Genomic DNA, 16,809 nt, shown 5'->3' with positions numbered 1-16,809 from the left:
ATGTTGCAGAAGAAGCAAAGGATTCATAAACCAATCTGGGTTTTCTCAGAACGTGGCGAGATTTTACAAACCTTTTCCAGAGAGAGAATTGTTGTTGAATTTGGTTTTGAAAGGGAAGACCAGAATTTGACTGAACCCAGAGGCTCTGTGTGCGCGCTTTGGGCTTGGATTGGACTTCACAGAAACTGTTTGAATATACGCGAGTGGACTGCACGCTCCAATTACGGTACACATCTCTCACTCCCATTTATTATTAATACCATTGGTCATTACCCTACCAGAGGCAAGCACTTTCTGTATGTGTATGCATGCATGTATGTATGAATGTATCTATGTATGTATGTATAATAAAATATGGGTAAAGACAAATTTATTTTGAGATTTGATTTAATTAAAACTTTTAAAATTATAAAAATTATATTACAACTAATCCAAACTATATATTTAAATTTTAAATATGACGTGGCATTTTTTTTTTCTCTTTCTTTCTTATTTATTATTATTAGTTCATTGACCAGTCAATATAGCCACGTTATTATTACAGAAATAACTTCAGTCTACCCATGACCATTATCGTACTTTCCCAATCCTCACTCTTTTGCTTTCATTTTTTTACTTTTTATTTATTTATTATTAGTTAAAATCTTTTGTAATTTAAAATTTTAAAACTAAATACTTTTGTTCGGAGTAAATTATAGAATTAAAATTCAATAATTTTTACTCGAAAAAAAATTATTATTTTTACCTTTTTTTTTTTTTTTTTTTTAATGAAGGTGAATTGAATAAAGTTTTTACTTATTAAAAGTCACTTTCATTTTCATAATAAGTGTAGTATTTAAAATCTTTTGGAAAGTATAAAGACGTTTTTACCCATTTCTTTCTAATAAAGGGCATCCAAATATTTCAGCTCACGTGCGCATCAAAGTTCAAGGGCCCTTTTCTTGGGAGGAGGGTAAAACGGTCTATTTTAAAAAAATAAAAAGTAATAATTAAATTTAATTTAAGACGAATAATCTTTCAATGTTTATTTTAACCTTTTATTCACTGTATTTGGCACGTGCTGCATGCAATATACTTTTTTTTTTATTATTATGTTAAAATGATATTATTTTTCGAAATTCGAGTATTTATCAAAATTATGTTTAATCATAAATAGAATAATAAGTAAAAGAATTATGATGATAAAAATGATTAATACATTGTAAATGAAATAAAATCCAAAAAAAGCTGCAAAAATGGACATATCCATTAAAGAGAGGAAATTCAAGTTGGGTTTTTTTAATTTAATTATTTATTATTAACATTTTAAAAAAATAAAATATTTAAATATTTAAATAAGAGTGGATGGTAACACGAGATCCAAAGAGCTAAGCATGGGAACCGACAGCTTATGAGATACTTTTTTTATTATATGGTCAATTTTCTTGAAAATATTTCTATTTAATTTTTAATTTTTTTTATTTAATTAAATTTAAAGCTTAATTTCTTAAAGTTAAACCTACTCAGAGTATATGATGGAATGAGTTGTTTTTTTAAATTTTTTTTTATTTTAATAAAAATAAAAAAGGGGGAAAAGTTCAATAAATTGTGTTAATATGTATATATATATTTTTTAATTTGTTTGTATTAATTATTAAATAATAATTAATAAGAAGAAATTAAGGAGGATCCGGAATAATCAATATCAGACTGGAAAAAGAATCATTGGAGAACTCCAAAGTTGGCCCACCAGCCTGAATGATACCCATTTGGCATTGGCATTTGCTACCCACCCAAATTCAAAATTTTAATCTCTTTCATACCTTTTTGTCCCTTCTCATATACTTTTATCATATAATAAATGTAAAACAATTATCACAACCTTATTTTGGTACATGAATGAATCGAAACCAAAGTTGTTAGCATTGCATATACATGTCGGCTGCTGCGGATTGAGTGTTCTGTCAAGATTCTCACGCCTAATTTGGAATTGGCATGGAGGAGCCTTGAAATTCCGTACTCGAGGCTCTTTGTTTGGGCCTTTATTTTCTGCCCTTTGCCAGGCAGAGACAAGGGCTCTCCATTGCTATTATTGTGTCCCCAACTTGAATGAATGCAAAAATGATCATCTCTAATCAACGTGTAATCTCAGAGTTACATGGCAACGTTGATGGGCATTGGAGTTGCGTGTAGGGAATGGGAATGTGCAGTGGTTGAGAAAGAAAGGAAGCAGGCACATAATAGACACATAGGCAGTACTGGAAGAGATGGGTGGCTTGGCTCTTCACCAAATCACCACCCACCACATACACTTTGGCTGCCACTGCACACACTTAAATTATATGCCCATTTCCACATGCATTTTGTTTCCTCTCACCACTGCAACGAAATGACTCTATCCCCCTTTCTCTTTTTTCCTTTTCTTTTGCACTTTCTCATCATTCCTTCCCCTCCAAAACCTACAACAAACAAACCCTTTACCCTTTCCCCTCTCACCCATTTCATTTTGACTCCTTATAAAGAAGATCCCATATTCATTCAAAGGATGAACAAGTGTGAGTCAGGACACTGAGCCTCGAAAAGGGTTGATTGTGAGATCCCACATTAATTGGAAAGAGCAAGAACACTGGGCCTCAAAAGAGGTGAATTGTGATTCAAAAGAAAAAACTCAAAAAAGACAATATCTATTAACGGTGAGCTTGAGTCAGTATGGAAGTTAGTGTTAATATTGAAGGGCACCTATGATTTGATTTGATGTTAGAAGGTGCACACAAGGAAACCTTGACCACGTTATAAAAAGAAGAGACTTTTCATGGTATAAGGAATAACTTGTGTTGTCGTGTTGTGTTATGGAAAAGTATTTTTACTTTCATTACATGGAGTAACTATTTTATTTTTACTTTCATTAAATGTATTGTGAAATGAAGCAAAACGACAGGGCATTGCCACACAAGAAAGAAGCTATGAACCCCACCCTCTGATACCCCTTGTGATGGATCCATCGATTCGTTCCATCAACATGACGATAACCAAAAGGGCAGCACCGATTCATAGAGGCGACACAGCTACCTAGCTAGCTAGCTATCAATGGGGTCCCCTCCCAGTTGGCCTCCAAATTCAACTACAAAAACTTGCTTCATTTCAGTTTCATAATGCAATTTTGAAGCTTTTGCTGTAATTAAGTCCGAACAAACTCAATGGGTGGATGATATTGAGAAAATTGGATGTGGGTTTGTCAGTAAAAGCAAGTTACCAGTTGTTATGTTATAAGGTACATTAATAGAAAACGGTTTTGTAATTCTCGTCCTGGTTAGGTTATATATGAGGCTCTGCCCCACCTGAGCTCGCAGTCTGACAGGGGCGAGTCAAATTCCGAGGCTTTGACTGCACACCACCCTGCAGACCGCGCGCTCTCTTCTTCCTTCCCGATCCCAAACATCACACCGGGAAGTGTGCTGCACATGGGGGGCTGCTACCTCTGCCCTGCCCTGCCCTGCTACCGCTAATTTGATTTCAAAACGTAAAGGCGAGGCAGGCAATTTGGGGTTTCATGGGCCATTTTACAAATGGTTTTAGTGATAAAAACAAGCGGTGTGTGACAAGCAGATAAGCATTATAAGCACAGCGACTGAGAGGATAAAGATGGTGTATAGTATAACCTTCGCCAGTCCTCTCCTCTCCTCTTCTCTCCATGCTTCGATGTTCAATCATGGGTTCATAAAACACGACCCTTTTTTTTTTTTTTTTTTCTCTGGTTGTGACAGTTTGGATGTCAGTTCCAACAGGAACTTGGTTGGTCATGTGTTGTTTTGTTATGCTGCGTTTGTGAACTGTTCTTTTGATCCATTTATTTCCCTCCGCTCCTTCTTCCACGGATTTGGATTCTTTATGTCCATATTTGATTTTAAAAATGACATGACCTTCGGGAAAAGGGACATGAAATTCTTTATTGATGCTTGGTTTTTTTAGTGAATGTATGTGTTTGGTCGGGGGATTTGGGTGTGGATGGTCGCTTTTGTGGTCTGTTTTCAATGTCCTGTGTGATTTGTATTCATCAGTAATCAATGTCATTCTACACTTAATGTTGGGTGGCTTTGATTTGGTTTTTCTACCCTAATCTTCTATTTGAATTGTATGCGTTCTATTTTTGTTCATTTTTCAATACACCCAGCAAGACACCGGGCAAAATTTTAAAATCAGCAAGACACCGGGCAAAATTTTAAAATCTTGAGATGAAGTCTCGAATGAAAAATACAAAAACAACAATATCTGCTCAATGTTATTTTGGGCAGGCAGATATTGTCCTTTTTGCGTTTTTCCAACTTCCCCTCAAGTCTTTAAAACGCATCTATTAGGGGGAAGGTTTCCACACCCTTATAAACGGTGGTTTGTTCTCCTCCCAACCAATGTGGGACATCACAATTCACCCCCTTCGGGGCCCAACGTCCTCTCTGGCATTCTTTCCTTCCTCCAATCGATATGGGACCGCCCCAAATTCATCTCCTTTAGGGCCAGCGTTTTTACTGGCACACCGCCTTGTGTTTAGACTCATTCAAGGAACAGCGAGAAGGCTAACACATCGTCAGGTGTTTGGAATACCAACCTTAGTCTCTTAGCAAGACTAATGTCATGCTCGCCCAATTCCTTACTATGAGCCCTTCTGTATTTGTCTAAAATTTTCATTTATTAGATTTGGATTTACTCGTAAACTTTAATATTGAGTTATGCTTATAATAACAAAATCGAAATACATTAATTATTATTTTATTGGTATCAAATGTAAACGATAATTAATAATTTTTTAATGTTATTATTTGTTTTTAATAATGTATTTAATTAAAGTGGGCCTGGGACAGAGGAATGGAGGCCCAAGATCCATTTGGTCGAGGTAATCGAGGGCAGTTGTGTTGACTGTTGAGCTCTAAGTTTGGGCTGGAAGTCCAAATCCCACAGCCACACAACAGCGTATCAATGACGCGTCAATACTCAAAAACCACTTGCCACGTGGCGCCGACTTACGACTTCCAACGCTCTTATCTCCATGGGCGGGTCCCTTCCTTCGCGCCAACGCTACCCGCATCCAACGGTGGTAATTCCATCCACGTCATCATCTTCACGCCACCACGGCTTGACCGAATATTCGTTATCTCACGAATTGAATAATTCCGGTTCCATTTTGTTTCCCACTTGCGGCTTACGCAGCGTTGGGCGTTTTAAAGGTGTTGGACTTCATAGCTTGTTTTTTCCTATTTCTTTAAAATCCCTAGTTTGTTTCTCCACGAAACTTTCCTTTTTTCTTTTCCCCAACCTTTCGATAAATTTTGATGGCGAATTTCTCTTGCAATTCATCATCCAACCGTTGCTCGATTCTCGTTTCAATTCAATTAGATTCTGTTCATCTTTTTTTCCCTATATTTCTTCGTTCTCAGATTTTTACGCGGCTTTGTACTTCTAATTGACGTCGATTGAAGGGAGGAGCCACCGTGATCTGTACAAATGGGAAGACGTGAGTTTTCTTTTTGGTTGTTTCATCAATAATCGAGGCTGCTTTTTTGTTTTATTTATGAAGGATACCGATATTTTCTTCTTCGTTCTTCATTTATAGATTTTTGACTTTATGTTCTCTGAGTGTTTCTGTTTTTTTTTTTTTTTTTTTTTTTTTTTTTCTGGATTGGAAGTCTGAAAGGTTGTGCTGTCTCAACGATTGTATCTTTTTATCTTTATGTGACTTGCCCCGGCGAAGTTTTGATGTCTTCCTGTGCAAATGGGTAAATCCAGGAGTTTGGTATTGATGTTGTCCCTTCTTGACAGGTAAAACTCAGCGTAAAAATTCTCTAGCGGTGGACAGTGACGATGATAGTAGTGTGAGTTCTTCATCGACTATGCGGTCCGATCGAATGTCTGTTGTAGGGGTTGAGGATTTTCAATTTGACAAAGATACTTTACTTGATCAAGCTCTTGATGATTTATATGAAAAGAGGTATTCTTTTAGTTCATGAACGATTCTTCGTACAAATTGATTTTATACGAGAACGAAAATTGATGCAATTTGTCGATAGTAGCCACAGCCGTTGCCCTATTTTGGCTTACAATTTGCTGGTCTTTTTCTTTAAAAAATCTTGTAGTTCTTAGAATAAAGTATGTTTGATTTTTGCAATGAAGGGGTTCCACAAGAGAGAAAGCCCTGGCATCGATTATAGAAAATCTCAGCAACAATTTGCAACATCAGTTTGTGGAAAAGAAGTAAGCACTTCTTCACCCACTGTCTCTATTCAAAATTTCCTTCTTTCATACATGGCCTTCAACTCTTTTAATCTGTTTACCTTGTTTATAGCTGGGACACCCTTTGACTTTTCTTGGGTGTTGTCTCTAAGAGTAAACGATAGCAGAGTTGCTTCATTCACTTTCTTGATTAAATGTGATTGTGTAGTGTTGTTGCATGGTGTAGAACTGTTCAAAATGTTAAAGAAAAAAAAAAAGAAAAAAAGGAGAGGTTGTGAGAACTCTTATTTAAGAAATAGATCGTTTTGACCTTTGTACTCAAATTATAATATTATCCAGAGAAACCAACTGACAGGTGATCTAAAATGCAACCACGAAATACTCAAAATTATTTGTAACAAATCCCCAAATTTTGCTTTAAGAATGCTCAATCTCAGCCAATGTTATTAGACTGCCATAAAAATTACTGAGGCAGACCTTCAGTACGTCCCGTGTCATGCTCCCCTATTTTATTGCCATAAACAGTTGGGGAAACCAGTGCCCCCCTTTTTATATAATGCAACTTTCAGTCAATCATCCAAGAGATGTATATTAGGTCCTATTGGGCAAGGAAAAAACAAAAAGGAAAGGAAGAAAAAAGTACATGCATATTGATTAATTGCATTTCTTCTGCCTTTGGCCAGATTTGCTACTCTGCTTCATCAGTGTCTGAATTCTATCAAAAAGGGTTCCAGCAAGGAAATTTCCTTGGCCTCTCGTGCAATTGGTAAATATTGTTTGGTAACATTAACCGTCTCAATTACCATGCATCCATATGCCAATAAATTATTTGATCATATACAATCTGTAGGATTATTGGCTTTAACTGTCGGTGAGGATGACAATGCGCGAGAAATATTGACAGAATCGTTTCCCACCATTTCTCAGACTCTTAGATCTGGCTCAGAATCTTCAAAGATATCGGTACTTGACATAATATTTGTAAACTGAAGTTTAGTTTTTAAATAACTATATTATTTTCATTCCACCGATATTTATGGGACGATCGATTTTCTACAGCTGGTTGAATGCTTGGCAGTTATCACTTTTGTTGGTGGAAATGACATGGAGGAAATTGAACGGTCATTGCAGCTCATGTGGCAAGTTGTCATTCCCAAACTAGGACCAAATGTATTCCCTTATGTCTCTTCCTCTATTATTTTGTCTGTTCTTTTTAATCTCTGTTTAAAGTTATGAATTGATTAATCCTATATCAAAATCTTATATCAAGATTTTGGCCATAAAATATTTGGATGACTATTTTTCTTGTTGTTGACTTGTTTTCTGCTCTTCAATTTCATAGGTAGTTGCAGTCAGGCAATCAGCAACTATCATTGGTGCCATGGTGTCTGCATGGTCCTTTGTCCTTACAACCATGAACGGGTTGAAACTTAATTCCAAAGATTGGCAAGAGTTAGTAACTTGTTATTATTCGTCCTCCTCTTTTGCTTTTAATTTTAGTGTGATTTATAATGGGTTGAAGTCATAATTTGCATATCTAGGTATGAAATAACAAATCATCTCAATGAATTTTTAGTTGGTTGGAACGAGGATATAATTGGGGTTGTTTGTGTCAACATAGCAAATAAATGTGTAAAAAGTGTTTATGAAGATTTGGTAAATAAATTGTCCACCTTGTATAAAAATTTTCTACGTATTATCTGTCTTACATTATGATGTGATTTTGTTCCCTGATGGGCATTTTAGTTTCTTTCTAAAGAAAACATCAAAGGTTCTAACGTAAAAACAATAAAAATATATGGGAGAATCCTACTAATAACTTGTAGTTTTGAATTTTCTGTCTATAAAGAAGCACAAATTAAAATGTTGGTGCTCATGTATGGTTATTGAAGGAAATTGTTATACTGCAAATATACAGATCAATATCATATTTATCAAGTCTACTGGACAAGGATGACCGTGCTGTACGCATTGCTGCTGGTGAAGCACTGGCATTGATTTTTGAGAGAGGCGTTTTGGAGAAGTTTTCTGCTGAAGCTAAAGGATCAATTGATGGCTCCACCCTAGAGGGAAGCAAACCGCGGGAATGGTTTATGCATATTCAGGGATTGAAGGGGAAAATCTTGAATCAAGTAAAAAGCCTCTCGATGGAAGCTGGTGGTAAGGGATCCGCTAAGAAAGATCTCAACTCCCAGCGGAATACATTTAAAGATATTTTGGAGTTTCTTGAGGTGCATATATCTTTAGCTCATCAAAACTTTTGGATTTTCATGTTCCATCCTTTTTAAGCTTTTTAAGCTTAATTGATTATTGGTTCTGTAATGTTAGGATGGTTATTGCCCTGAAACTTCAACTAAGATTGGAGGAGATCTGTTGCAGACTTCAACATGGACACAACTGATTCAGGTTCACTTATCTTTTTGTTGTCGGAGAATAGTTTAACTTTTCTTTTTTATTTTGTTTCTCACTAAATTTCTAAATTTTTGCAGTTGAACTTCTTAAAGCACTTTCTTGGAGGAGGGTTTGTTAAGCACATGCAGGTTAGTTTCTTTGCTTTTTTTTATGCTTACACGTATTTCTTTAAAAGTTCGATTTTTTGATAAGCTGCGGGTAGTATTCCTGTGACTTCTAACATTCTACTTTTCTTCTTGTTTACTGTAATAGGAGAATGAATTCCTTCATGATGTCTTTGGGTTCACTCCGAAGAAAAAACTTCTCTTAGACAGCGAACATCGAATATCATCTACGGAAAAGGTTAGCTTCCACTATGATTATTTTTTATTTTATTTATCTATTTTGGGTTCAACGTGTTCTATTCAATGATGTAATTTCTATTCCTTGCGTATCGCAATCTCATTTCTGTATTTTGCCTTTGAATGAGGTTGGAACGGTGTTTATTTTCTTTCATCAGATTAACTTTTTTTTTTTTTTTTTTTTTTTTTTTTTTGTATTACAGAGGATGTTCAAGTCGCCAAATTCATTTGCCAATAAGGCAAGGACTCAGCTGTTGAACAAGAACCGAATGTTAGCTGAGGTAGATTCTGCAAATGACTAGGATAGGATTTTTTTTTTGTTTTTTGTTTCTTTTTGTTTTGTTTTTTTTTTCTAGTTCCTCATCGGAGGAACAAAAACCATGCGCGTGTTATAGTAGCTGTGGAGTTTATAGATAAATATTGCAGAATCTTAAAATGATTTTTCTGAAAACTAGTTAATATAATTCCATTTTGGGGCGGTTAGGAGCCATGAGTTTCTAATCTAGATAGATGGTATCTTATGATATGCCTAAAACTAAAGTTAATTGGGGTAAACATTGTTGAACGTGTCTTCTTCAATAGAATTATAGCCGTCTTTATTGGTTTTTTCTGCTTGGTTAATCCTTTTTGCCGTGTGTTCGCTTTGCAGGGCAGAAACATTGGACACTATGCTGTAAACGTGGGCGACTGAGTCGGTAGAATTTAATTATTGTGACTTGAATGAATTAAATATTGAGGAGGTGCTGTTAAAAGGCCTGGTGACAGCCTCCACTTTTCTGTTGGACTATTATATTTCAGAGATTGTAAAATGGTAGGAACCATAATTACTTACTCGCAGTTCATGATTCGGGCTGTTAATTGCGAATTATGCTGCCAGCCCTCTTCATAAGTGCTGACAGTTTACTTAGCACTTAACACTTAATTTACTATTTTTAGACGATGGGTTATTTCATAAATTTTGGGGCCTGTTATTTCAGTTCAAAGGGTATTGCCGTGTAAAGGGAGCCCTCTATGACTAACGGACATGTTTCGATTCAAGCATTGTTTTCCTTCGTATATTTCCATTTCTGTTAATAAGAGTGCCTACTACAATCATTTTGTTATACGGTAAATTCAGGAGTTGCAGGATAAAAATTGGAAAGATCCTCTTCTGTTTAGTTCTGCATTGAGTTGAGTTAGTTGCAAAGTGAGTACTGCTAAATAATATAGACAGCTACAAAATTGAAACTCAAACACGGGCCAGATTTATGTATGGCCCTATGAAACATGTTCTGTACATTTGATCATCGACCTTCTGTAGGGAGGTGTAGACTGCACTACGCTGCCATATCTTGAACGTCTCTTCCACATTTACCGATATGATGCACTGATAAAACGAAGTCAACATCTTCGCAAACTTGAATCTTCAAAATTACTATAAATTCTTGTATTGGGTACTGCTTGGGGTGAAGGGTGATCGGACATAGTAATTTAGAAACCCTGCAGTCCAGCAAAATGCTTATTCATGGCTCTGTCCTTCCTGTGATGGTTACCCCCTCCCCTCCTTCCTCGGCCTCTGTTGCCGCCCCTCCCGCCCCTGTCTGAAACATCAGCCACATTTGGTTGTTTACCTTGTTCTTCTGGAACGCTTGGAGCTGTTCCATTTCCACCTTCCCTCCTTCCTCTGCCCCAGGACTTCCGTCCATTATCTCTTGGATCTACTGCAGAAACATCAGGTGGGCTATCCTGCTCTGACTCTGTTAGCTTTCTTACTGCTCCGAGGGGCAAGTTGCCTCCGCGGCCAAGTCCATAAATTAGTTCTTTTTGAGCTTGAGTAACTAAGGATGCCTCCTCAGAATTGGAAACTGCCACCGAACCTGCTACTTTGTAACTATAATTCTTACCATCCTTGACGTAGAATTGTGGTTGTCTTCTAGATCCCCACTTTGGGTTGGGAGCACTTCGCGCTGAACCTGCAGTTGTCGAGTTTGAAGAGTTAACCAAATCTGAGCTCGGCTTTCGACCCACAAAGTCTTCATTATCTTCTGTAGCTGTTTCTGCTATACTAATACCAAGATCATCAAAAGAATCGTCATACTCATCTTCATACTCGTATTGAGAAATTAAAGCTGCAGTTCTCACTGGATCAGCTTCATTTCTACTATCAAGGGTCTCTGAGTTCGGCATGCCATCTTTGGACTTTCGAACATATCTACCAGCTGAAGCTGATGAAACTGAAGGGCCTTCAATCGGTATATCTTCTTTACACCCAGATACTTGGTCAGTGTAGGCAACTGTCGAAGACTCAATTAGTTTTCCTTTACCTTTGTCATTCCTACCATTAGCGGTCGTACTAGACTTGGGCACTGGCATTGTTTCTAAGGAAGTATCCAAGGACTGGAGATCGGCATGAAGAGTCCCCTCAAGGATTCGTTGAATCACTTCTTCCGGGTTCTGATTATAAGCTACCAGACATGCAGCTAGAAATCCATTGCCATACTCGGGGAAGAGATCCTTTATTTGACAGATTTTCGACTCCAACATTGCAGCATCTTCATCTACTTCTGATATGTGGCTCATCACAGGGGTCTTAGAAAGAGATGGATCCTTAATATTAGATGTTGGGATACACATAACTATTGTTGATAGGTAATCAAATTGTTCATCATCGACATGAATCCATCCTGTAAGAATAGAAATAGGCAACACAATTCATGTCATAAAGCTATTTTTAGCGAGGAAAGAAAATGGGAAAGATCAGTCACAACGAAAGATTCATTCCAGAGATCCCTCTGAAAATATTTTCAAGATATTCATCCATTGAGATCGTGCAACTGGCATGATGCACAACTGGAACTAAATCCAATACATACCATGCATAAGACGTTTTATGGTCTAATGGTCAACTATTCTAAGCATGTCTAATTAGTAATGTAAATAGCCAATAACGTTACGCTCTTATTTATTAGCATGATGTTTGTAGTCCTAATGAATATTTGATCAACTACCTCCAAGAAAACTTACCATTGTTTCGTAAACTGTTGATTCTTTTAATTATGGAGTGGTTCTTTTCCATATGCTGAAGAAATGTTTGACCAAGTTGTTTATCTGGAACCTGTTGCGAGATTCCATGGATCTCTCTAAAAGTTTGAATCAAGATATCTGCTCTTATGACAGGGTCTTCAACAGATGCTGGGAACATCTTCATAGAGACTGGAACAGGGAGGTCTTTTCCAAACACTTCATCTCCTAGATAGCAAATTTCCAGCAGTTTCCAACCAAGACTCACAATTCTTAATGCTAGCATTTTCAAACTTTTTGCAACATTAGACACCATATCATCTTCCTGGGGCACAAAGACAATTTGGAATCCCTGCTGTAAAGATGGAAGCAGTATATCATGCAACCTTGCAAGAGTTCCGAGTAAATCCTCATTTCCGCAGCTGCAAAACAGGATTAACATCAATTGGGGGGCGAGTGAGAGTTCATATTCGAAGTCAATTACAAACTTCTCATCGTTGGAAATTCAGCACCAGAATCTTTTACCGATTATAAAATACCTCACTTCAACAGCAGAGGAGAAGAATATGGCTGCCAGTCTGTATGCAGCAACGAAAGAGTCCAGAGTGACAATTGCATCATTGATAAAATCAATCACCTGTCCAGAAAATATGTTAGTAATTACAAAACAGTGACAGACAGGTGTATCTGCCCTTGCATCAAAGAATGTTAGAATAAAGTCTCGGCTTCTTCATTAAATTTTTTTTTTTTACCTTAATTGATTATTTTAACTATGACCTAACAAATTGAGTTGCAACTAATTCCTTGAAGAAACCCACATTCGAAATCATGAAGGCAGCTACATTCTTGAAAATGACATGAGAAATGCAAACATTTATAGTTGGTGTTGTAAATGAAAACTCTTAATCAAATGAAAGAACGCACTACAATAAGCAAATATTATAACTAGCTTCTCATGATGCAACAAACTTATACTCAAGAGAGAGAGCGTAAACCTAATATACAACATTTTCCCTAGTTCAGGTTCACCTACCTCCAAGAAGTCAGCTTGAAGCTTACTGTGCCCATGGCTACTGGTGGAGATGAGAGTCTGCATTAAGAAAATGGAGAGATGTCCTCGATGAATAAAGTTCAATTCTAGGTCATCACAATTTGCACATGGTATTCCCTAAAATGATATACCACTTGGAGTGGAGCAAGAGAGTGAAATGTGAAACATGTGCCTCTTTGAGTAATACTATAGAGCGGCAGCCAAATCATACCAAAGGTCCCCCACAAATGAAAAATAGAAAATATTCACCCAACAAGTATTCAACCTCGAATGAGTGCTTGTCTGTGTAACGTTGTATCTTTATTTTTTCTGTATTCCTCGAGGCCAAGAGTTTTAACTCAGGGTTGAGAAGTTGAATTTTTAGTAGATTGAGTTCAGTTAATAACTCCATTTCGCAGAACAATGGGCCTAGGAGATAAGTTTTGGCATCTGAAGAACTAATTATCACCTTCCACGTTTCCTTTTTGTCCTCATTCCATGTTGTCTAAGCCACATGCTCTTTAAAGTGTTGGATTTAAATCTTCTCAAGGGCTTCGACCTCCCCTTGGGCAACATCCAAATCAACCATCTTCACTATAGTTTTTGCACTTTTCAGACACCTAAGCTGAACAACCTACCAGCAGCATCCAATGCCTTTATATAAACTTCTGGTTTAAAGATAAAAACTCCCAAGATCTTTTTTTTTTTCTCGTATCATATAAATAACGCTCCCTAACTATGGTGGATTAATTCAAGAAAGAAAAAAGAAAGATCCTTTGACTTCAATTCATAAGAGCATTTTTTTTGGTCTCTTTGGCAAGAGTACCATAGTGCCTTCTATAACAAAGAAAATCCCTTCACTAGTTATTAGATTGTTCGGCTTGGGAGGAGGAGATACCCTTTCTTTCATCCAATTTTCGTGCCTTTCTTATCACCAAAGAGATCAAAAACGAAAAAGGAAATAAGAAAAAAAAAGTATATAAGACCAATTAACTTTTAACGTAACAGGGTATTGCAAAGCATGTCCTCTAACATCAACTATCAACGCGACATATTAATTAAAAGAATACCTCAAGAGATGAATTGCACCTTTGATGCAGCATAGAGACAATGCTGAGGAAGTGAGATATAACTGATGGTAAATTTTCATGAATACTAAGCTGGGATTTTATAGCATTCTCAACCTGGAAAATGTGTAAAGACAGTTTCAAATTTAAACTTAATATAGAGGAGTAACATATAGCATTTCATTAAAATCAGCTAAAAACTTCCAGTGTCTCGCTTCTTTTAACTTTCGAGAATATTATGCTGGTATTTTAAAACATTGTCAAACTGGAGAATCCTTCAAGGCTATTTCAACTTACATAGAAGCACAACATACAGCATTCCATTAAAACCAGCTAAAAATTTCTATTATTTTTCTTCTTTTTATTCCCTTACCTTAATACTCTGCAATCAGTAGAGAAAATAATAATCAGTATGGGTTTCATTAACAACTATTTTCTTCTTGTATTCTATCTTTCCTAGAGAGATAATTGCTCTAACAATCTAATAAACTTCGAAAATCACTACGACATCTGCTGGAGAGAAATGCTCCAATATAACATCTAAAAACTCCAAACTTGTATCCATATAAATGTGAATTATTTTGAACTAGTTGACCATCATCCAAAAGTTCGAGGATCAGAAGCGGTAGAGTGAAAAACTTTGGAGACATCACATATGATCATTACAGGATGAGAGCCAATAGGCGCTACTGAGCAAGATGGTTACCAGTATTCTAGTTAGATCTTCGTTCTCATGATTATATATAGCACATATATCAAGTAACTTTGGAAGGTCAAGCAACTTTTTTCCCTGCAGGAGGACTAGATAAAAAATTAGTGAACAACAGTGCACTACCATCACCAAACTAATAAACTCAGTTTCATTCTCCAGATGATCCTAAGAGAAATTTGCGGTTCTTCAAAATAATATATTCTCTTGATCAGACAAAAAGTATAAAAGCCTGATGATTCTTTGAAAAACCTGCTAGTAAATATTTGTGTATAAACATGCACCAACAGTCAGCTGGCTGCATACCATAACATGTTGAAACAGACCCATAAGACGTGCATCACATTTCATCTAGCTCATCTCCAATTATAAGTAATATGATAAACAATTATAGATAGTGTTTATGGTCATGCTAAAAGAATAAAATGATTTCTTAAGCTATAAATAGTGAAATTACCTCCATGATCTTTTATACTGAGACTATCAGCAGCTCGCGCTCCAGGATCCCTATGGGAAGACCTGAATATAACTTGGTTAGTCGTTCAGCCATGCAGTAATGTTCAACGTGAATATAACTCGGTTCTTAGTGGTGGAACTTACATGCGATACAATACCATGAAAACACGGCGGCATAATTCAAACTCTCCAATGATGACCCCTGCAACTATTCCATTTGCTCCACGATGTGGAAAATCATACCATCTACTCCTGAATTTTAGGAAGCTATCGAGAAATTCATGCAAGGAAGTATCCCTAACCACTGCAAGAAATCAAATGATAGGTGGACAATTAACTTCTATCGTCACCTTTGTCAATACATCAAAATCAGATGACAAAGTTAAGGATTCCTACAAGAGACAAGCACCACCTACGGAGCACTTTTAAGAAAGGATATAAGAAGACAATCCTCCAGCATTATTTGCTTGATATCATCATAATATACTCGGTATAAGTAATTCATGTCTCTATCCATAAAATGAATCACAGGAACACATGACAATAATCAATAGCAGAATCACAATGAACATGCCCGCAAATTCTTTTAATTGTTACTGAATCAGAAAGGTGATCAATATCAGAAGCACACGCTCAGAAACTTTTTCCAAATACCTTCCGTCCAAAACTCTTTAGCACTCAACTTCAGCAGCCGAGACAGCTCTCTATTCAAAAGGTCTACGACTCTTTGAGATTCCACCGGATCCAACGCTCCTTCTTCAGCACGAAGACCAGTGGCAACGGCCTCGTCCTGTGGCAAGTAATTCACGAAACTACCATCACTAACTCTGTTAGACACCCAATCTCCACTCACACCCATCTGAATCCTACTCAATGAAGGCGCGGCAGCAGTGCTTACAGCAGCAGAATCGGGTGACTTGGGGAGCGAATGTCTGAAAGAAGCGGAGAGGGTAGGTTTAGGGTTGAGGAGTTGTTTTGAAGATTGATTTTGATTCTTGGGGATGTACTTCTTCTGGTCTTTCCTTAAACCCTTGTTTCCATCTTGGTTGTAACGATTCGACATTCTGTATTCAGATGAGTGCGTTGGTGATTGGAAAGGAAGAAGAGCGCGCCAAGCGGAGGGAGGAGGACGACGACGAGGAATTACTGGCTTCGTAATTTATACCTTTCTTTGGCTATGTAATAATTTGGAATCCTCTGACGAGCGGCATCGGGATCTTTAAGAATACTCATTAAATGACAGAAAGATATTTTGGACAAAAAAAAAAAAAAAAAACTATTTTTATCCCTAAATTGGGATAAATGTTACAATTCTAGTGAACATTTATATTTAAATTTAACAAGAAACGAATCACATTACACATTGCTTGATAAGCAAGTTTGCTTTACACAGTCGTTGCTGCTTGGAATGTCTTCAGTGTTGAATCAGATTTTATTCTCTTTCTTCTGGATATATAGTTGATTCACCTTGTCAATGAATGCATCTTCATTTCACCCTTTATTTGCAAAGAACCTTCTTAGATTTCATTCAAACAGGTTACAAAGTGAGCATGAAAAGCCATTAGTTTCAAGAAAAGTAGGCATCACCGACCC

The 16,809-nt window shown here is 36.7% G+C and overlaps 2 protein-coding genes across 4 annotated transcripts; one reads left to right on the top strand and one right to left on the bottom strand.

Annotated features, from left to right (window-relative positions):
* Positions 1-4,889: 4,889 nt before the first annotated feature.
* On the top strand, positions 4,890-10,012 carry SAT32 (interferon-related developmental regulator family protein / IFRD protein family). Its single transcript, XM_087121351.1, has 13 exons — positions 4,890-5,485; positions 5,791-5,959; positions 6,142-6,222; positions 6,885-6,967; positions 7,052-7,164; positions 7,261-7,371; positions 7,544-7,653; positions 8,120-8,432; positions 8,530-8,607; positions 8,691-8,741; positions 8,866-8,955; positions 9,158-9,235; positions 9,604-10,012. The coding sequence occupies exons 1-13, from the start codon at positions 5,476-5,478 to the stop codon at positions 9,643-9,645; spliced, it is 1,329 nt and encodes a 442-aa protein (XP_086977477.1). The 5' UTR covers positions 4,890-5,475; the 3' UTR covers positions 9,646-10,012.
* Positions 9,982-16,572, bottom strand: LOC111787595 (Ubiquitin system component Cue protein). 3 transcript variants are annotated; one of them, XM_087121349.1, is made up of 10 exons: positions 16,115-16,572; positions 15,871-16,006; positions 15,361-15,520; positions 15,218-15,279; positions 14,758-14,852; positions 14,055-14,168; positions 12,988-13,044; positions 12,494-12,591; positions 11,958-12,376; positions 9,982-11,617 (listed from the first exon to the last, which is right to left on the bottom strand). In XM_087121349.1, the coding sequence occupies exons 1-10, from the start codon at positions 16,277-16,279 to the stop codon at positions 10,425-10,427; spliced, it is 2,499 nt and encodes an 832-aa protein (XP_086977475.1). In that variant the 5' UTR covers positions 16,280-16,572; the 3' UTR covers positions 9,982-10,424. The 3 variants fall into 3 exon arrangements, with proteins under 3 accessions (XP_086977475.1, XP_023523376.2, XP_086977476.1); XM_023667608.2 differs by having other exon boundaries at positions 15,871-16,572; XM_087121350.1 differs by lacking the exons at positions 15,871-16,006; positions 16,115-16,572 and adding an exon at positions 15,613-15,715 and having other exon boundaries at positions 14,758-14,841.
* Positions 16,573-16,809: the final 237 nt, after the last annotated feature.

The sequence above is a fragment of the Cucurbita pepo genome, chromosome 2 (genome assembly GCF_057944985.1).
Source record: "Cucurbita pepo subsp. pepo isolate OVF chromosome 2, ASM5794498v1, whole genome shotgun sequence".
In the NCBI taxonomy this organism is placed as follows: Eukaryota; Viridiplantae; Streptophyta; class Magnoliopsida; order Cucurbitales; family Cucurbitaceae; genus Cucurbita; species Cucurbita pepo.
The sequence above is the reverse complement of the archived record's forward strand: the minus strand, read 5'-3'. Positions and strand labels throughout refer to the sequence as shown.

Bases quoted from the DNA above. Each gene is read 5' to 3' on its own strand.
- SAT32 (XM_087121351.1), top strand. The intron at 5,960-6,141 runs GTATTCTTTTAG...TTTGCAATGAAG, and splicing joins GATGATTTATATGAAAAGAG to GGGTTCCACAAGAGAGAAAG. The intron at 7,654-8,119 runs GTTAGTAACTTG...GCAAATATACAG, and splicing joins AATTCCAAAGATTGGCAAGA to ATCAATATCATATTTATCAA.
- LOC111787595 (XM_023667608.2), bottom strand. From the start codon at position 16,279: ATGTCGAATCGTTACAACCAAGATGGAAACAAGGGTTTAAGGAAAGAC. The intron at 15,521-15,870 runs GTATTTGGAAAA...GATTTCTTGCAG, and splicing joins TAAAGAGTTTTGGACGGAAG to TGGTTAGGGATACTTCCTTG. The intron at 13,045-14,054 runs GTATTCTTTTAA...TTCTTAATGCAG, and splicing joins GGTGCAATTCATCTCTTGAG to ACTCTCATCTCCACCAGTAG.